Source organism: Lottia gigantea (genome assembly GCF_000327385.1).
Source record: "Lottia gigantea unplaced genomic scaffold LOTGIsca_270, whole genome shotgun sequence".
Classification (NCBI taxonomy): Eukaryota; Metazoa; Mollusca; class Gastropoda; family Lottiidae; genus Lottia; species Lottia gigantea.
In genome coordinates, this window is record NW_008708847.1 from 56,066 (window position 1) to 76,297 (window position 20,232).

General features: G+C 31.6%; 3 protein-coding genes across 3 annotated transcripts; 2 read left to right on the forward strand and 1 right to left on the reverse strand.

The window, feature by feature from the left end:
- Window positions 1-443: 443 nt before the first annotated feature.
- LOTGIDRAFT_227338 (hypothetical protein) lies at window positions 444-3,501 on the reverse strand. Its single transcript, XM_009056362.1, has 6 exons — window positions 3,209-3,501; window positions 2,743-2,927; window positions 2,391-2,531; window positions 1,903-2,054; window positions 1,236-1,365; window positions 444-831 (listed from the first exon to the last, which is right to left on the reverse strand). Exons 1-6 carry the CDS (start codon window positions 3,390-3,392, stop codon window positions 715-717), a joined length of 909 nt encoding a protein of 302 aa, XP_009054610.1. The 5' UTR covers window positions 3,393-3,501; the 3' UTR covers window positions 444-714.
- Window positions 3,502-3,946: 445 nt separating this feature from the next.
- Window positions 3,947-5,319, forward strand: LOTGIDRAFT_175345 (hypothetical protein; the record flags this gene model as incomplete). Its single annotated transcript, XM_009056363.1, has 2 exons — window positions 3,947-4,053; window positions 5,118-5,319. The coding sequence occupies 2 exons, from the start codon at window positions 3,947-3,949 to the stop codon at window positions 5,317-5,319; spliced, it is 309 nt and encodes a 102-aa protein (XP_009054611.1).
- A 7,061-nt stretch (window positions 5,320-12,380) lies between these two features.
- Window positions 12,381-15,370, forward strand: LOTGIDRAFT_175346 (hypothetical protein; the record flags this gene model as incomplete). Its single annotated transcript, XM_009056364.1, has 5 exons — window positions 12,381-12,403; window positions 12,601-12,725; window positions 13,213-13,331; window positions 14,424-14,602; window positions 15,187-15,370. The coding sequence occupies 5 exons, from the start codon at window positions 12,381-12,383 to the stop codon at window positions 15,368-15,370; spliced, it is 630 nt and encodes a 209-aa protein (XP_009054612.1).
- Between the last annotated feature and the right edge of the window lie 4,862 nt (window positions 15,371-20,232).

Sequence of the window (20,232 nt, forward strand, 5' to 3'; positions counted from 1 at the left end):
AGGGCTGTTGTTAGACCCTAACTGAAATGGCTATATTAAAAATAAAAGCTAATAAAGAAACAGGAAGAAAGTTTGGTCTAATTTTAATTAGACTGGTACATGTGTATTGGAAGGCTGATAACTTCTACTTTCTCCATTTTGATTTTTCATCAGATACCTGTGGTTCCTGTTACATCATAATTTGGTAATGATTCTTAAAAACACAGGGCACAAAGCTGCAAATCATATGCATATGTCAGAAAGTCTCCTTCAAGTTCATTGAAGATATTTTACAAATTGGCTCAATATCTATAGATTTAAAGAATTTGAATTTGGGTCAATGAAAATATAATAATTTAAGTTAATACATAATACATATGTCAACACCAAAACATGCCTATAAAAGTGACCCTTTCTAATTCTGTACTAAAAGATCACAAATTTCATTTTGAAAGATTACAGATTCTTTTAAATTTATAGAATCAATTAGATGTTTACTTTAAATTTGGGGAACATTACACATAATAATTTTAGTGTAAGCAACTTTACATGATGAATTTCCTATTAGATAATACATATTCCAGCACCAAATCATGCCTCTTTAAGCGACCCTCTCTTATTCTGTACAAATCTCATAATAAATGCTAAAACTAGCCACTATTTTGATAGGGCCATAATACTTAATAAACATACATACATATAAGGATATGGTATCACAAAAAGCTTTATATAATTTTATATAGATTTATCAAGAGCTGGGGACTCAGATTTGGGATGCATCATATGACAACCATTTTTCTGCCACAATTCAATAGCTTCATTCACAACTTTATCACCACAATCAGCTGGAATCTACAACAAGAACATATCACAGTTGAGATAAAAACAAAATAGTGTATAACACCCAAGTACCGGTATTTCAAAATGAAAAGTGGTATCAGGTGTCTACAAGAGTAAGCATACCCTCATTATAACACACAGCACATCAGGAACCACCATAAAGGTGTGGAGGGTTTTCCCCTTTCTCCAAAAAGTTCTGAACCATGAGAGTAAGAATGCTTAGCTTTTAGAAAAAAAACTTACATTACAAAAGACAGTACACATTTATTTAGCAATTTAACCTGGCACTGGGTAAATGTTGACTCTGGACTGATTATTTGTCTGCGTTTATTGATCATATATTATTGAAACTTCAGTATTTTGGGAAATTTTCATAATGAAACATTAGCCAGCTTTTGTTATATCCATACACATACCTTCCGTAGATATTTCACCATGTCATCTGTATTATTCATGCTTAATAAAGGCCTTTTAAAAGTTAAAAATATACACACAGCTACATAAACTAGAATAGCACAACTACCTCCAATAACTTTATCCCAAATTCTGTAAGTAGAATAACAAATTGACTATATATCTTTATTGTACAGAGATCCTAGTATGGAATAAAAAAACATGGAAATGGAAAATATCAGCTGAGGGTCAAGGGGGCTATAAGCCTCCATTGGAAGTAAAGGGAAATAATTTACCATTTAAGATGCTTTGGTAGTCATTTCCTACATATATAGATTAGGGTGATTGAAACGTAACAAGTTACTATTCAATATAAGGCACTGACACAGGGTTAAAGTTATGTTTACAATAATTGTGATGCTAATATGCAATGAACTAAGTCAAAGAAGATCATAACGGTAATCATATAGATCTTCTTGGACCTAATAAAGAAATTCACAATACTTATAATCTAAATTTACAGAAATAACATTATTGGAACAATTGTCTGTGGAAAATACAGAATCATAAAAACTCTGACTGCCTACATATATAAAAAAATCTTTTCATCCCTCAAACCAGATTTTTAGTGGTAAAAGTATGGTAGAGTAGGATGTGTTTATCAATTGGAATCATTCTTCATATATTTACCTTTCAAACGAAGTTTCTGGAAGGACATCAGCAAAACAACTACGAAACCAACTTATTAAAGGGAGGGAACTCAATATATCATGTTGTTCTAAATGATTTAATAACTTAAGATCACTATCTTCCTTTTTCAAACAAACCAATGTTTTATCTATCTGAAATAAAAAAAAATATTGAAATCTATATCTAGTGGCAAATATTTTTGAATCAGTAGACTAGGTGAAGGGATGCAAGTACTGACACAGAAATGTCAAGGGGGCTCACAGCACAAGGCATAAAAGAACCCTATGACAGCATATTTAAAACTGGGGAACCAAAGCTGAGCTAGCCCATTCCAGGTGGATGGAAGTTTTGATTTCTGCATCCAGCTTTCTGGTACCATTGTATCATTGCAGTGACATCTGCAGACAAGTAATTAGAACTGTACTTGTATGTTAAAGATGTTTCTGAGAAGCCCGTGAATTACACTAGCAAAACATTCTTAATCTTACCAGCACTGGAAAATTGTCATGAAATTTCTTAAAGTATGTGAAGAATTTAGTTGATATCCAATACTGGTCAACATTATCATCTGTTAAACTACAAACTCCTTTCGCTATGGCAAGAAAAGACAGAAAACCATCATCCTTCTTCTGCAAATGAAATATTTTCAATAATAACAAACTCCATTGTCAGCTTTTGAGATGCCTAAATGCCTAATTTCTTTTTATATAAATGAGAACCAGATGTCAGATTTAAATGTTGCAATGTGACACAGACAGATCAAACTTTTACAAGGACATTTAACTCCTTAAAAAAAACAAAATAAAAAAGAATTTTGTATAATCCTATAAAAGAGCTTACCAAATTACTTTCTTCAAAAGGCAAACAACCCTGTTCCAATAAAAACATTTTCAATAAAACTTCTTCCTCTAGTGAATTAGAATCTATTCTTTTCAGCAATTTTAACCCATGATGCAGATCTTTATATTGTTGTGTTCTCTGTTCAAGTACAAACTTTTGACTAGACTGGCTGGCAGGTAAAACACCTGAAATGTTCATAACATCATTTTAGATTTGGCATATCATGAGGGTAAACAATTTTCACGAAAAAAAATAAAATAAAATAAAATAAAAAAAATGCAATGCATGAGACTGTGAAATCTTAATATTAACAATCCTGTAATAAACATGATAAAATGAAAACTGAAATGCAAAAAGTGGAGTTCTAATTCTTAATTTTCTGCACCATGCTAATGTAATGTATAATGACTAATGTGTAATATAATAATAGCCTGTACATATTATTCTGGTTTCTCTCTACACAAACCTAGTAAAATTTTCCAAACAACTAATCTGTACATGGCAGGAAGAGTAAATCTCAAGCAGAATTGTCTCAACTTTTCAATATCAAGGTGATGTTCTTTTAAAAGAATCTCCACCGATTTTTTCTCTTCTACCACTCGAAAACCAAATTTCTCGTAATAATATTGTCTGAAATTTCTTTCCTCCATTTCAATTAACTGCACTAGTTAATTAGCCATGAACAGATTGCCACGCAAAGTGAAAGACATTGGTTTAAATTATTTTTTATAAATAATTTCTCGAAATAATTTCTCTAGCAGAAGACATTTTTAAGTCACGTGACTAGCAGGTGCCCGGTCCGTTCAAATTTCAGCATCTATCTTTAATGGAAAGAAAACGAATAAATTTCTAAAATGTTTACAGAAACCACCGACAGGAAAATTATATTATACAAACCTTTCATAAAATAACCTTGTTTAAAATCAAATTTCCTTTTATCCTAACTATAATAATATAAGCTCAAAGGATTTCAGTTATGAAATTGTACGAGCAAAAAAAAAGAAGAAATGAAGGAATATTTAGTTTCGTATTTGAATAATCAAAAACAGTTTCTCCAATCAAATTATTCAATTATTTGCATCTTTCTAGCAAGCACGTTAAAAGATAGTTTTTGAAGTCGATTTCCACTCATGCATTGGAATAACAAAAGCTCATATGTATTTTACGAAACTTCGATATTAGCTAGCTTTATCAGATTGACAAGATGGAAGACGAAAGTAAAGTGATAGTGTACAACTCTGACAAACCGACGGATCAATCACCTGTGTCGGCTGTTGATTTGTCCAAAACACTACAGAAACTTATGCTTAGGTAAGAACGCAAAAGGTCGCATGTCTTTGGCTGACACGTAGAATATAATATATTTTGAAATTCTAGTCGAGAAACTTCTCCGTTCTGCCTGGTCTGATATTTCGGACAATATTTAGGCCTTAGCCTTAAAAATTATTACCGAAGTCTCAATTTGATATCTGTAGTAACTAATAGTGGCATGGAATCAGAATGCTGTATTTATGACCATGGGTTTTATTAGGAGCTGTAGCAGGAATTAGGCTGGCGGAGACTTGAAAGTAAACCAAACCTGTTTACCAAAGTTAGTCCGAAACATCTGCATCTATTCCAGCTTCTGATAGATATTTTGACAGCAGGCTAATGGGCTGGAATAGTCAAAGTCATCTACCTCTATTCAAGCCCCCTGATACTCACTGATAGTTATCTGTCCAAATAGCTATTAGAGACTGGAATAGATACAGCTGTTTTTGTCTAAATTGCTGGACTAGTCAGAAAACCTAGGCCCTGTTTTATTGGAATTTTCCACACTTTCAAAGATGAGTTTTTTTGTTCAAACATAATGTTAAATTACCTTTATGACTGTAAATTAGTGTTGGGCATCACCATAACTTTAGTTTTGTAGGTATCAAGTGACTATGTGACCCCTGACCCTTTGGCAGCGCACACAGTTTTGAACGGCCAATGAGAGATCAGTTTAGTTAGAAAAAACATTGATGGACCTGCAGATGTGACATCTTTTCAAAAATATCTTGGTTTAACAGAACAAATTTAAATAATTAGGTTTAAAAACCCTGCAAAAATCCCATATAATATATTATATTGTTTTTCTGTCTCAACACCAGCAAGCAACTTTCAAAATGGTTATCAGAGGCTGGAATAGAGGCATCTATTTTGGTCTACAGTTGAATATGCATGTTCTTTCACTAAATTGTTATCTATAGTTTTTAGGCTATTTAGAAAATATTTTTGATTGCATTACCTTGTATAATAGAAGAAACCTTGCTATTAAAATTTCTTTGCAGACTTTCTATTCTATTATGAATCAGTTTGATGAATAACAAGTATTTTTTGTATTTTGATTGTAGATTGAAAGGAGAATTTATGGCAGATGATGGCAAAGGTGTAGATTATTCTAAGTTTAAAACCAGCCAGCTATTCCCAGAATATAAAAAACAAGCCTGTCAACTACAGAATATAGATCTTAATACTTTATCAGAAGTGGAGAAGAAAGTGTTTTTTATCAGTATCCTTTTACTTACACTTTTAAAGTGGGGTTGTCCCAAATGATACCAAATTTTATTACGTTAAAGTGACAGATTCACCATCTGTGTGACCAAATATACTTTATTCTCAGAAACAGAAATTTTTAGCTAAGCTATTCAGTTATAGTATTCACAGTTCAATTTCGAAATTTTAGCCTTTGAAACCATGTGTGTCTAGAATTATCTGCATTTGAAAGTTAAAAAGACAACAAGATACAATAAATGATGTAATATACAAGAGATAATACTAGAGGGGTCCTTTGATTGAAGTTAAAAACTCTGAAAACCATACATTTTCCATCTCTGGATTTTGTATATGTTGTAGGGCAGACATTTTTTGATGCCCTTATATAACTTTATTGCTAATCTGCTCAAATTGTTGCAGTAATAAAAGAAAGACAGTGAGTCATGATACAAGAGAAGGCTTGACATTGTGAAGATGACATGTAGTTACACAATCATAATTTATGGTGCAATCAATAGATATTAACAATATGGCAGGGCAATATTATATCATTGTCAGCAGAATATTGTTTAGTGTTATATTTTATGAGAATAGAATTCTAACTTGTAGCACCATATTTGTTTACATCTGAGTGACTAAAAAGACTAATGTCAGTTTTTCAATTCAGCTTACAAGAGTAGTTTCTATTGATATTACTATGATGTAATCACTTTTGAGTCAAGTGTATTGTAGGCTTCTTTGTAAAAAAGAACAGTCCGTCCTCATTTTTTCTTCATCTCATTTCCAAGTCGTATAACGAATACGGGTTTTGACAAGTCTTATTAACCCATATTAAACTAACCCTACTACACTTCGTTTTTGGAGCGTGGAAATGAGTTTGGTGGTATTTAAATCTGACCAATCAGATTGGTAGAACAGAAATGAGGTCTTGTAAAATAAACACAACACCGCTTTGCCGCCGCCCGTTTGAAGAGATAACATATTCTTTCCAAGTAAATATTCCAAAGTAAGATTTGATTTTCTTTCGGCTTCAATTCTTTAACAAAAATCTTACTCAATTCTGGCACACTGCTTTCGTTTTTTTTTTTACGTGACAAGTGTTTCATTTTGATTGGCTGAAATTTGCTACCAATACAGTTGCGCCAATTTTGATTGGAAAATATTTATCTATGAATAAGTAATTTTTCTCCACTTGTTACCACGGCCCCTAGACGAATGGGGGTGTGGTTTGGACACGATGCTCATTTCCCCTACAATCCTATCATAGCAAATTTATACATGAGTGTAAAACATCATCAGATTTGAACCATTGAGGTGTGGGTAAATAAGGGCAAGCCCTAAGAATAATGGTAGTCTTAATTATTTTGATTAATTAATCTGTCACTGTCAAGTGAAACAGTACAATATATCTATCGTATTGTCTAGTCCATATTGCCTAACAAATTACAAATGAAATTGTATTGTTGAACATGACATATTCTCATTAAGATTTGACAGTGTCTGATGTCTGATTTGAATTTCTTGTTTTTTTATCAATCTTATCACATTTGACATTTCACTTCTGTCTTTTTTTTTCAAAAATTGATTTGTATATCGCTGACATTAATAATGACAAAAAATATTACAATAGATAGTTTGATATCTGTCTCAACTTTGTGAAAGTGATTAATCATTTCAATATTTTTGCTGTATCATTCTAATTGAAAAAGGTCAAAATTTCAGCTATCTGTATCACCTTTCAGAGATAAAATTACAGTTCTTCTGCAATTCAACAGAAAAATTAATTGAAATTTAGATTGTCCTCACATGTCCTAATAGTCCAAAACATCTGCCTCTATTCCAGCTATTGTAAATGTTAAATAAAGGAACACAATTTTATGGTATACTACTCCTTAGTTTTATAACACACAACGTTTCAACAATCTACATTCACCTAATGATGACAATCTAGATTTGTTGAAACGTCGTGTGTAATAAAACTCAGAAGTAGTATACCATAAAATTGTGTTCCTTTATTTAATGTGATTTCTACCCCTATAGATAGTTATCAGAGGCTGGAATAATGGCAGATATTTGAGATTAATGCCCTAACTGTTTGATATTAATATTCTACTTGACCTTGAGATGTCACAAGCATGAGATAGTGATGTAATAAATAATAAAATAACATGTTTCTAATCTAACACAATCCAATAGTTTGATAAATATGATCCAGAATGACTGTTAGAATCATTTCATATCTACTGATTTTGATGGCTTATAGACTTCCATCTTATACATTGCAATTTTGATACATGGTTATTTGGTATTTTGATTAATATCTGTTGAGTACAAAATTTGTGCAGCGATTTTATTAAAATGTAATAAATACCAGACTTATTGATAAAATGATTGAATAACTCCATAGATACAAATTATATATAGGTGAATTGTTTCAGTAACCAGTCTTTAATTGCATTCTGTCAATAATATTCAATACTGATATTGATCTTTTCATGACAAATATGTCTGATATCCATTATCTCTATCAAAATTAATCAGTTATTGTGAAATTATCTGATTAAAATACCAATGAAGGAATACAAAATATATGGGCAACAGACTGAAAAATGACAAATTCAAAATAATTCCTCTTGAAGGGACAGATTCGCCATTTGTTTGACCAATCTTACCATAGTCTCAGAAACTCAGAAAATGCCTAGTTTGAAGTATTTTTAACGGAATTATGTGATTTTCATACATTTCTAGAAGACGATTTACATATATTTGAGTCTGAAATCAGCCTCCATAAATGGTGCATCTGTCCCTTTAATTGACATTTTCAAGTGAAGAGTACAAATCACAAACACTTAATATTAAGCAGTGTGCTTATTCCATAATATTGTCTTGAGTTTGTGCTTTGTAGAATGAACATAAAATTTAAATTCACAAATTTGGCCATATAAGAGTATATATATTTATCATTGGTGTCATAACAATACAATAGAATCCTTTTATAATCCAATGAATTCATAAATTAAATGATTATTCAAAACCTCTTATGTATTTATTGGATTATACAGGGATTCTGTATTGTATAGTTATGATACCAGGTTTATAAGTCCACTGATAAATATATTCTCTTAATGGCCAAATTTAATAATTTTAATTTTTTGTTCCTTAAGTCAGTGTTAATTTGCCAAAATTTACATTTTTAAGACTATCTTAAATTTTTCAAAACAAATTTTCGTACAAAAATTGACATGAGAATAGTATTCTCAAAAAGGCACTGGCCTATGTAATGAAATATGAAACAAAAACAATGAAATGAAGTGAATGCAGTTTTACGTCCTACTTTTCTGCACCATGTGAGCTAATGAAGACGGGCAATGCCATGCAGGGTGCAGGACTGTGGCATTAGCCTGCTCTTTTTCAATTTCCAACTGTAGAGGGATCTTTAACGTGCACAGCCTGTAGCACACGGGGCCTTGGTTCATTGTCCCATTAGAACGACTAGACACTTTTTTCATGTCAGCCCCTCTTACCTACATCACTGACGGGGAAACTGGGTTGAAAAATCTGAAGGTATTATCTCGACATATGCCGGGATTGAACCCTGGACCTTCAGGTTAGCGAGCAAGCGTTAACTCATAGAAAGGAACAAAAACAAGAGGTTTGAGATGATAAGTGTAAATAGTTAAAAAAAAATAGTAATATTTCAATGTGTCCACAGAACGTTGTCAGACAGTTGAAAACTATTGATCAGCACTCCTTAAAAACAGTTAGGATAAAAATAGATTGGAGAAATAGATTCAGTAATAATCTTTCTGACCTATAACCTATGACCCATATATAGATATCTTGTATAAGCTTATTGTTTATTTATTGATAACAAATAGGTCAAAAACAGGTCCACTTGTTTTGCTGTTTTGTAATTTTTTTCCATTCACATAAATCAAGTGTGGAGAAGTGACACAGAAAAAAAAAACTATGTTAGTTAACACAGAAAGTCAAGTTTTGAAAGCAGTTAATTTAGGCCATTGAGCAAGTGTAAAAAGGCTGTATAAGTCGATGACCTTAAATTCTTTTCGATAGTGACGTTATTTTTTTTTATGTATACTATCATACAAGAATGCTATGCAAATCAAAATTGATTGATAAATGGTTTCAAGTCAGCCCCATCGTTAGAGTGGGGGGGTGGGCCCCAGCAAGTGAGAGTTAAGCAAAACCTTCTGCAGTACAGACTCTAGTTTCAATAAACTTGTTAAGGCTAGAATTTTCATCTGACACCATTCCACTTTTCAATCAGATGTCTGTGGTTCTGACAATTCTAAAGTGAAGTGTTTGATGACGTAACTAATCAAGAAATATGTTTTATCACTTCAGGCCCTTTGCGATAGTAGTGACACTTTAATGATCTCTTTAATGTTCTAAACAAATATTTGAATTGTGCTACTAAAAAATTCATAATTTAAGGAAGGATATTTCTAGAAAGAAGACAAAAACTATAATAAATAAATAAATATGTAATTTGTCAAGGTTAAATATAAAGAAATAGCCTGTGTAATAGTAATAATAATATTAGCTGAGGAAATCCTGAAACTTAAATGAAATAATTAAAGAATAAGTTTTATGTGCCAATTTTTTGCACATGATTGGGCAAATGAAACAAGGTTTAATACTATAGAGTGTGCAATGAGCAAAAGGTTGTCTGGCTTTAGCTTTTGCCTGCTCTTTTTCGGTTTCCATTTGTCAGCCTGTAGCACAAACAATCTTAGAATTATATCATAATTTCATATCTTTTTCATTTTCTGATATCTACATTGTAATCTAAGAAGTTTTCTACCGAAAGCTTGTTCCACCAATTAAAGCGTGTCATTTGAAATCTATTTCTTGATCAAATAGAGTGGCTCAGTGAGTTAGATGCTTGCTCGCTAATTGAAGGTTCAGGGTTCAATCTCAGCATAGGTTGAGATAATACCTTCAGATTTTTCAACCTGGTTTCCCCCTGTCAGTAATGCAGCTGAGAGGGGCTGTCATGGAAAAAGCGTCTAACCGTTCGACATGGGACGATAAACCGAGGCCCTTTGTTCTACTGGCTACGAAAAAGAATGGAATGAAAGTTTGGTCTAAATTTAATTAGTGTAACTGATCATATAGAACAGTGGTTCCAACCTTTTTTAGCCTTCACACACCTAGAGCAATCACCTGGACCTTTCACACCCCCAAAAATTTGTTTCATCCACATTTCCAGCATGTGATGATGTTAAGTACTCTCTCAATTCAAAATAAATTCTTATCCTACACCAGTTGACCCTGACACCCTAGTGCCACACCCCTGACACCTTAGTGCCACAGGTTTGGACCCTGACACCCTAGTCCCACACCCCTGACACCTTAGTGCCACAGGTTTGGACCCTGACATCCTAGTCCAACACCCCTAACACCTTAGTCCCACGGGTTTGGGCCCTGACACCCTAGTTCCACACCCCTGACACCTTAGTCCCATAGATTTGGAACTGGGGATATAGATACTTAAAGGATTGAAAAGTTTTTGTTTTTTTTTATTATCGTAAAAGCTACTTATAATATCTAAGGGCCTGTGCGATAGTGAAGTCATAAAACACTTAAAAAGATTTGATATTGTAATGGTGCATATCAATCAGTGTTCCCTATACATGTAGACAGTTTAGAAAAACATCTTTTCAATCCCTTCAGTAGTAGCAATCTTAAAATAGATTAGCTGCTTCAAGCACTTTATTAAACAGTTGTAAAAGATGTATTGATGTATTTGTAATTAGTGACAGTCTACTACTGAGCAAACAAATAGAAAAATAAGAACCAATATTGCACTAGAAAATCACCATTATAGGATTTCTATCAGTCTGGTAGTTGTTATTAATATTATGTTGTCATCTATCATACCTGTATTTTAATATTGACAAACATCTAAAACAGCCCTGATTAGTTTATGTTTAACTTCAGGGAGAGACCGTCAAATTCTGATTCTGAATATTCTAGAAATGGCTGACATCAGCATTATCAGTTCGTAATGACAATATTTGAACGACTATATGCAAATATTTAGATTAATAAATTCTTCTTGAATCTGGTTAGCACGTTGATTCTGTAATTGATGTTAGTTGCTTTGTTACGTAGAGCAAATTGTCATTTTGAGTTCCGATCTCGACTGGAAAGAGAAAGTTTAATGACAGTGAATAAGTCATCTTCACTCATGATTCCAGTCGACCCAGCTGTAAATGGGAACGGGTAATCTGGGAAAGATCAATGCCAAGAGGTTTGGTCAAGGACCAGCTGGTAGAAGGGATCCTTAGTGAACTTAAGATGTTATCCTTGTAAAATATTGTTGTTTCTTTCTATTCTATTTGAGATTAATCTATAAGTTATTTTGACTTAGTTGATATTCCAGTCTTCAACATATAATTCCATTTTCATATATTATTATTTTCGTATTCAAAAATTCTTTTTAATCAATATGTAAAAATATTCACTAATTGAATTTCCCTTTGAAGTAACTTCATTATGATGGAATTTGAGTAAAATCCATCCCACTGTTCTAAGGTGTTATAATTAGTTAGAGTTAGGTATGGTATTCTCAGAGGAGATATTATTATTTTATCAATATCTATTAATTATTTATATACCTTAATGGTACATTGTGTAGCCAACCAGTACATAGTATATATCTTATTATAAATAATATAGTCAAAATAATCAGGTAATTAAATCTACAAAGCATTGGCCTGTGAAGAAAAAATCTTAACATTGAATTTCAGGGCATTTTAATGGCCATACCCTCATTATTTTCAAACACCTTGTCCTGATGAGGAGTTTATATCTGAAACATGTTAGTAACATTGAATGAGCTCGATAATGAATTCATAGAATGTTTTTTTTCTTGTTCATACAAATGTTAATACTTTTTGCTTGAATTTTCCATGATGCTCTTTTGCAAATAAGAATTTAGCCGGAAGTCTTTTCATTCAATGAATTCTCTTGCTGTGGTGAAAGCCACACGCAATTCTAAAGAACATCTGATTTCCTACAGCCTAATAATATATAGCCTTGTAGAGTATGGTCTTCCAGTTTAGCACCTTTGACCATCAGTGTGCAATTATAAAATGGCGACCATCAATATTGGCTGGTAAACCTCTTTTGATAAATTCCTTGAATTTTTTGCCACTGTCTATAATGCACACCTCCAGTTTGACCAGCCCTTTTTAGTGTTAAAAAAAATGTGCATTATACATGCAAATATACAGTAAATATATATATGATGTTTTTGTATGTACCTGATCCTTAACTTTCACCAGATGTGTACAATGCATTGACAATACACAGTTTATCAGAACAAAAGAGTCTTCCTGATTCAGTATTAAAACTTTATCAGTTCTGGAAAACAACAGCTTATAATATTGGTGGACAAATATTCAAATTAGATGATATGGAACATGGCATTTTAAGAGGTAAGATGAATTGGCTGATATATGGAGAGGTCGCTAGCCTCTCATGGAGCGTCTGACAGTTTTATGTTGAAAAATTGAATTTTAAAAACTAACTTATACCTAGGGCTGGGTATAGATTACCAAATTGAGAGTGATTATCCATGGAAGACAAGCAATTAATAATTGATTAATAATCGAAATTATTTAATTAAGAAACCCTGTAAATACTCAATTAAAAACATGCTAAAATTCTTAATTTCATGGGTAATTTTGGCTTTATACATTCTTGCCATGATCAGTTATTATAGTTTATTGTGGGTTATGTGCTGAAGAGAAACTATGTAGAAGAGATTACTGGTTGTTAAGTGTAGAAAATGTAACATATGATTGATTATGAAATTTGATAATCGATAACCAAAATATTAATTTCCTAGTGATGATAATCGCTTATTTGGATCATTTTACCCATCTCTATTTATACCCCAAATATTTGTCTGTTTATTTTTAGGAAATAGATCCCACCCAGCATGTGAAAAACTTCATTTTAGTGAAAAAGACCCAAGATTAAAATTTGTGTGTAAAACTGTAGATCCTAGAATACATTTTGCATTAGTTTGTGGAGCTAAGGTAGTTCAAAATTTTCTTTTTACATTTTTAGTTTCTCTCCTTGGATGTGGGTGTGTTATCTTTGTGCTCAGCACTTTTACTAGATCTGATGCACAATACCATTATTAATGCCTATTTGTCAAAACCTTCTAAATTGCAAGCATTGATTGACTCAAATGGCTTTGAAGCTTTCAGGGCCACACATGGCCTTTCTCCTCTTAGGTCTGTGGTTCTTGTTATTCCGAAAAAATTTGACCAGGCTACCATTAAATTCAAAATAAATTGGCGATGTTGGTTCAAGTTGATATCACGATATTTAGCTTTGATATATCACGATATTTAGCTTTAATAAATCACAATATGGGTATATCGTGATATTTCTCAAGTACATCGTTTTTTTGGTCAGATGATTTTACTAACAATATAAATTCCTATACCAGTATTTTATATTGTGATACCAGTATTTCGCCCAACCCTAATCCTAAGGATCATTTTGAGTCAATTATCCCTATTTATTTTTTGTATCCAAAACGTTTGTATATGTTGATTGTTCTGAGCGCAAATTTGATATTCAAAATACTCATTTGTAATGGATATTTACCCTTTGATGAGCATCAAAAAAGATGTCATATATCCTTTAATCCTAGTTTCGTTTTGAAAAAGTCCATCCATGTTGAAGCGAAGACCATCACCAGTTGTGTCTTTTACATCAGGACTGTTATTTGGCTCTATTTCCAGACATTACTGGCAGGGCAACTCAAATGTCAGACAGAGAATCACAAAGTATAAGTTGGACATTGAGTATCAATCAATGTTTGGGTCATGTTAATTAAAATAACTACATTCACTTCAAGTCAAGTTTATGAAAAATGCTATGATATTTCAACAAAGCTTTTTAAATCACATGTAAAGCCATTTCTAAACCTTGAAATATTATAGCCTTTTTAAAGTTGAGGAAGAGATTCAAAATGGTTGTGGACTACTTTCGTTATTTCCATGAAAGAACCACATGCAGTTTCATATGTGACAAATCACTTATAAGATATAAAAATCAAGCACTTTAGGGTAATTGTAAAGTGTACATAACAATGGATGTTTTTCAATATTTTTCAGTCATGTCCGGCTATTAATGTGTATACACCAGAAAATGTAGATCATGCTTTAACAGAAGCCACTAAAAGTTTTTGTCGTCAAGAAGTGTCTATGTTTACAGAAGTTGATGAGATTTGGTTGTCTAAGATATTTCAGTGGTATCGTCAAGATTTTGGAACCACTGATACTGATGTTATAAGGTTAGATTGTGATACTCATTTTGCTTGTTCAGGAGTGGGGAGCTGTGGTGGCTCAGTGAGTTAAATTCTTGCTTCCTTAGGATTCAATCCATGCATAGGCCTATGTCAGAGTTTGGGGGACTGACATGGAAATGTGTCAATGTGCCATAGGCTTTGCAAGATGGTTGAAAAATCAAAAACAGGCAGACTAATCCCTGCTATTTTGGCAAGCACTTAATTGATAGTCAAATATTCACAAAATTGCTTGATAAGAGTAATTATTGATCATACCCACTTACCAGATGCCAAGAATAGAATCTCTATATAATATCCATTAAACTAAATAATTATTGAAACTTCTAAATGAATGCTTCTAAGCATGTTTGAAAATAACTTAGTTTAATGAATAATTACTTAGTTTTATAGATTTATTAGATTATAGAGGGATTCTGTTGTATAGTTATTCCACTGATAAATAAAGACTCATTTTGGCCAAGTTAAAAAATAAAAATTACTAAGAGGTAGTATACCTTTGGTAAAGTGATTACTGCTCATCAAAGCTCAGTCTAGGTTTCAGGAATAAAGGAAAAGTGATTTTTTTTCAGGTGGATCATACCATATTTAGATCAAGAACAACAAGATAGAGCCAATCTCTTACTGTTAAAGTTAGAAAAATTTGGAAAAGTAGATATCAAATATAATGAATATGATTGGTCATTGAATAAATTGGACAATCAGAAACAAATACCAGTACCGAAACTAATTTCAGACCAGACTGCTTCTAAATGATTCAACATATTTTACTGCCATAATAATATATGTATGTAATTTATTGTGTGCTTTTTGAATAATATAATAATAAGTCGTTATGTTAATTATTGCTCTAAGAGCTATATAGACTAATTTGGCGCCATGAAAACATCTTTTTAGCCATTTGCAGGATATACCAGTTGTCTGAAGTTTCTGAAACATGATATTTCCAAAATAGGAAATTTTAATTGTCTACACAATCATGTTTTTGATACCATGCTAGTCTGACATGATAGACAGTTTATCAGTGGCATTATGTTAGATGGAGGGTGGGGAGGTAGGCAGGGGGGGACAGAATTGTTATAGGAGGCTCACAGCACCATGCATTTAAGAAGCCAATCTAATGTAAATTAGATTTCAATTTCGATTTGTTATTATTTTTCTTTTGTCAGTCTCCATTGTAATCTAACAAAATTTATACCAAGGTCTTTTACTGGTGATGATTCAAGCTATAGCAGACAATCATATGCCACTCTCTCGCTAATCAAAATCAAATATCACTCTACTTTGAATTTCACTATCCCACAATTCAAAGTTGATATTGTGACACAGATTCTGCATGACACACTATGATTGGTTGAAATGAATGTCAAGAGTACGCAACCTTGGTAAAATGCTTTAAGATTACAATGGAACTGAAAGTGGACTTTCTGGAGTCTTATACCTCCTCGCTGAGCCGTTACCTGGTTTGTATATGTAAGCTATAAGATTAGTACACTGTACGATAATTGCACCTATTACACTTGATACATTTCACTTAAATATTAACTTGCTTGCTGTGCTCCACTACTGTTCTTAAAATTATTTGAAATTTATGAAATGCATTTAATAGTCATGGCCATTTAGAAATATGTCAAGGTTAGACCACATATAGCTGATATATTCTTGTTAATATGGCAATGGTATGCTTTTGTTTGTTACAATGAAGATGTTACGTAGATTAGTTATATATAACCTGTGATTACTAAGTAAAATGGTTTTAAAGGAATACTACCTCTTAGAATGGACATAAAATGTAAAGTTTCAAACATGGTCAACAAGTGTATATATTTATTAGTTAGGCTTACGATATATCCATTAAACTAAATAATTGTTGAAAAACGCTTCTGAGCCTGTTTGAAAATAACTTAGTTTAATGGATTATTACTTAGTTTTATAGATTTATTAGATTATAGAGGGATTCTGTTGTATAGTTATAACACCAAGAAAGTCCACTGATAAACATAGGCGCCTTTTGGCCAATTTTGAAAATTTCAATTTTTTGATTATTCTAAGAGATAGTATATGTTTAAGGATTATTTTTTTTTAGAATATTGTAGCTTATTCTATGCAATACTGTTTCATTTTATGTTAATTTCAAGTATGTGTAATAATTCAATTACTTATTTACCATACATTGGTTGGAAGAACAATTTAAAACTAAGGATCAAATTAGTTTTTTTTTTCAATTATTTTGAAATTCATGCGTATAGGAGTAGGATAGTCTATAGTATAGACGTTCAATAAAACAAATAGGGACAGAGGTCAGAATGCGTTCCAGATGTGCTGAAAAAATAGTAGGCCTAGGTGCAGGCAGAATTCAAAATGGCTGAAAAGGAAATTTTGAATGGGACATATTCCACTTCTGAACTATTTGATTAAAGCCAGAATTAGAGCAGAATTAGGGCCAATCAAACACTACCTAAGATATTCTTTGTAAGACTACCTAAGATTACAACAAAGATTTTGTTAAATTTTGATACGTTTTGTATATTATGATATTCTTGTTGCTTATGATATTGTTAAAATTACTTTTTGTTAAGTTCCAAATTTTTCTAACTTTTTGATCTGTGATAAATTTTCCTAGAAGATGTAGGGTGTTTAAAGTAAATCTTGTAACATTTAGTGTAGAAAATGGAATTGTGTCATGGTAGTTATTAACTGCTAGACATTCAAGTTGGAACGATTTATATATCAATCAAGTATCTGTATATCAGTCTAAAATCAAAGTAACATCTGAACAATATGAAAATTTAATGCCAATGAAACAAGAATGTTTTTGTGAATCTTTAAACTTGCAGCCTGATACATAATGACAAACTTTTGGAAACTAAATTGTCCTCCTTTTTTGACTGCAACTGTTCAGTATCTTGATTGCACAAGGTAAATCTATATAATGTATGGATACTAATATAACTGTTTCCCTACTGACATGTTTGGTACCTATAATTTCTTTAAGCTTGACAAGATTAATGATATGACACTATCTGAATAGTATCTGAAGCTAGTGCTGGGTATCGTCAATCATGCCACGATACGATAGATACATGTATCGCGATATGGGGTAATAGCCATTAGGATAAAAAATAACATTTTATCTTCAAGGTTTCTATATATATAACTTTATAACTGTGATATTTGGTAATATAGTTGATAGAAGTGGTTAGCGTCCATTGTCTTCTAAAAAGTTTCTAACAATTTCAGTGAAAAAAATTTGTTATATCATAAAACAACTTAGAAAATCCCCATTTTTTTATGGAATAATAGGTATCTCCAAGTATCGATACCTGATGTTGCGATACGATACGCGTATCATGGCATGTCATATCGTGATACATCGATTCACCGATATATCGAGCCAGCACTAATCTGAAATCTGCTATTTTGGTTTTTGGAACTAGATTTACAGGATACACAGATTAAAGCAACAAAGATATGAAATTGTCTTTTGTATTCCTCTAGGAAAGTTTTTGATTATTGATGATGTATTTTTGGTATTAATTTATAATACTGGTGGTATGTGTTGTGTTATAATAATTTTAGTATATGTATATATAATACTTATATAATAATAATTATACTTCTTAATACCTATTTTTATAGTTAGTACGGTAATTAGTGGATTAGAAAAATCATAAATACTGATTCAAAAGAGGTTTATAACCTGTGAAGATGTAAAATTTAGTATATTTGTACTATTAACATCATAATTTGGTCGATTGTTTAAAATGGTGCAAATAGAAGCAAAATATGTCACATACAAAGGCAAAAAAAATCACCTTAGAATATCTTTAAAGAGACAGTATGCAAATTTTATATTTTTAAAGACTTTGTCACCTATATTAAACTTCAAAGCAATTTTTAGAAATCAATTCTTGTATTATTTTCTCTTTTTTTAAATAATAAAAATTTTGCATACTTTCCCTTTAACGTGCATCTTTCACTGGTGGAAACTGACTGAACTCTATTTTAAAAACTTATGTCAGCATAGTCCATATGAGTTTCTTAAAGGGTTTATAAAAATGTTTTTCTAAACTTTGATGAAAGCATCAATTTGCACCATTCTAATTTTCAATCAGTGTGATTCCTGCAATTCTACTAAAACTAAGTGTTTGATGGCGTCACTATTTGCAAAATATGCTGTATCACACAAGGCTCTTTGCGATTAGTGTCTTCATCAAACACTTAGTGTCTTCACCAAACACTTAGTTTTAATTGAATTGCAGGAACCACATACGTCTGACAGAAAATTGGTATGGTGCAAATTAATGCTATCATTGTCCCTGATACACATAAAACAATTAGAAAACCTCTTTACAATCTCTTGAAACTATAGAATTAGGCTACACATTTCAGTCATATTTATTCCTTATGTCTTATTTTATTATTAGAAATATATCAATATTTATGATTAGATTTTCTAGAATATATTCAATAATAATTGTATATTAAAGATATTTGCCACTCTTTAACTTTCGTGATTTCAAGCAGACAGATAAAAGATCTTTTATTTTTGTGGCCATACATGGAATTATTTGTTTAGTTATTACTTCTGATCATACCTCTTATGCTGTAATTATCTATGTATAAAACAGCAGAAAGGACTCGTACTAAATTTTTCTGATTTTAAATAGGATTCATCCATGGGTTTGTTTGCTGACAATAGCAGTCAATATTTAACAATCAATGTGCACAAATTCTATCAATAGATCATTGGATTGGTTTAAAATTTAAATAACAAAGAACTTGTGTTGGATAACAAGCTTTTCAGATCAGGAACATTGAATGGATACATCTGGATCTGTATTTAGAGATTCAGAACAGAATTGAAACAATGAAATAAGATGCAGGAATGGATTAGCATAATTTTATTTCATTAGATTTCATATTTAATAATAATAATAATAGCTAACTCTGTAAAACAATGATTGAAGCAGTCATATTATCGCCATGACAACCTTCCTTTTTTAACATGTTAACTGCCAACTATCTGTTACTCTATATATGGCACAAATTTCAATAAATCTTTACCTGATAATCAAGGCTTGACTTTGTCAGGAAAGCACTCAAATTCAATCTAATTCATATAAGATCATTTTTGTTGTTTTTTTCTTCTGATATTTTCGTCTCTATTGTAATCTAACAAGCTTTCTACCAGTCTTGTTCTACTTCTTATGTCTATGATGATTTAATCAAAATCAATGAACGTGTGTCATGTAGGTCCTCATAACAATGAGATATTGTTGGATAGCCAAACCCAAAGTAGAGTTAATGGTTTTCTTATCCCCACAAGATTGTGAAATTGTAAGATTGCAATGGAGATAAAATTATCACAAAGAAAGAAACAAAATAGTAATGAAAATTTAATGAATTTCACTGTCCTATTCATTCTCGAAATTTCTTGCAAAATTATTCTGTTACCAAAAAAGAAATTCTGGAAGATCTACTGTCTATATTTTTGTCAGTTAATCAAATTTTCAAGCAACATATTCCAAATTTTGACTGAAAATTCATCTTTCAAAACAAATTTAAAAAATATAACCGCTTTCACTTTTATGAAGCCCATATTCCAATTCATGACA

Excerpts from the sequence above, each read along its gene's own strand:
- LOTGIDRAFT_227338 (XM_009056362.1), bottom strand. The coding sequence starts at position 3,392 with ATGGAGGAAAGAAATTTCAGACAATATTATTACGAGAAATTTGGTTTT. Across the intron at positions 2,532-2,742 it reads CTTTTGAAGAAAGTAATTTG|AAGAAGGATGATGGTTTTCT; the intron begins GTAAGCTCTTTT and ends TTTCATTTGCAG. Across the intron at positions 1,366-1,902 it reads CCAGAAACTTCGTTTGAAAG|AATTTGGGATAAAGTTATTG; the intron begins GTAAATATATGA and ends TTCTACTTACAG.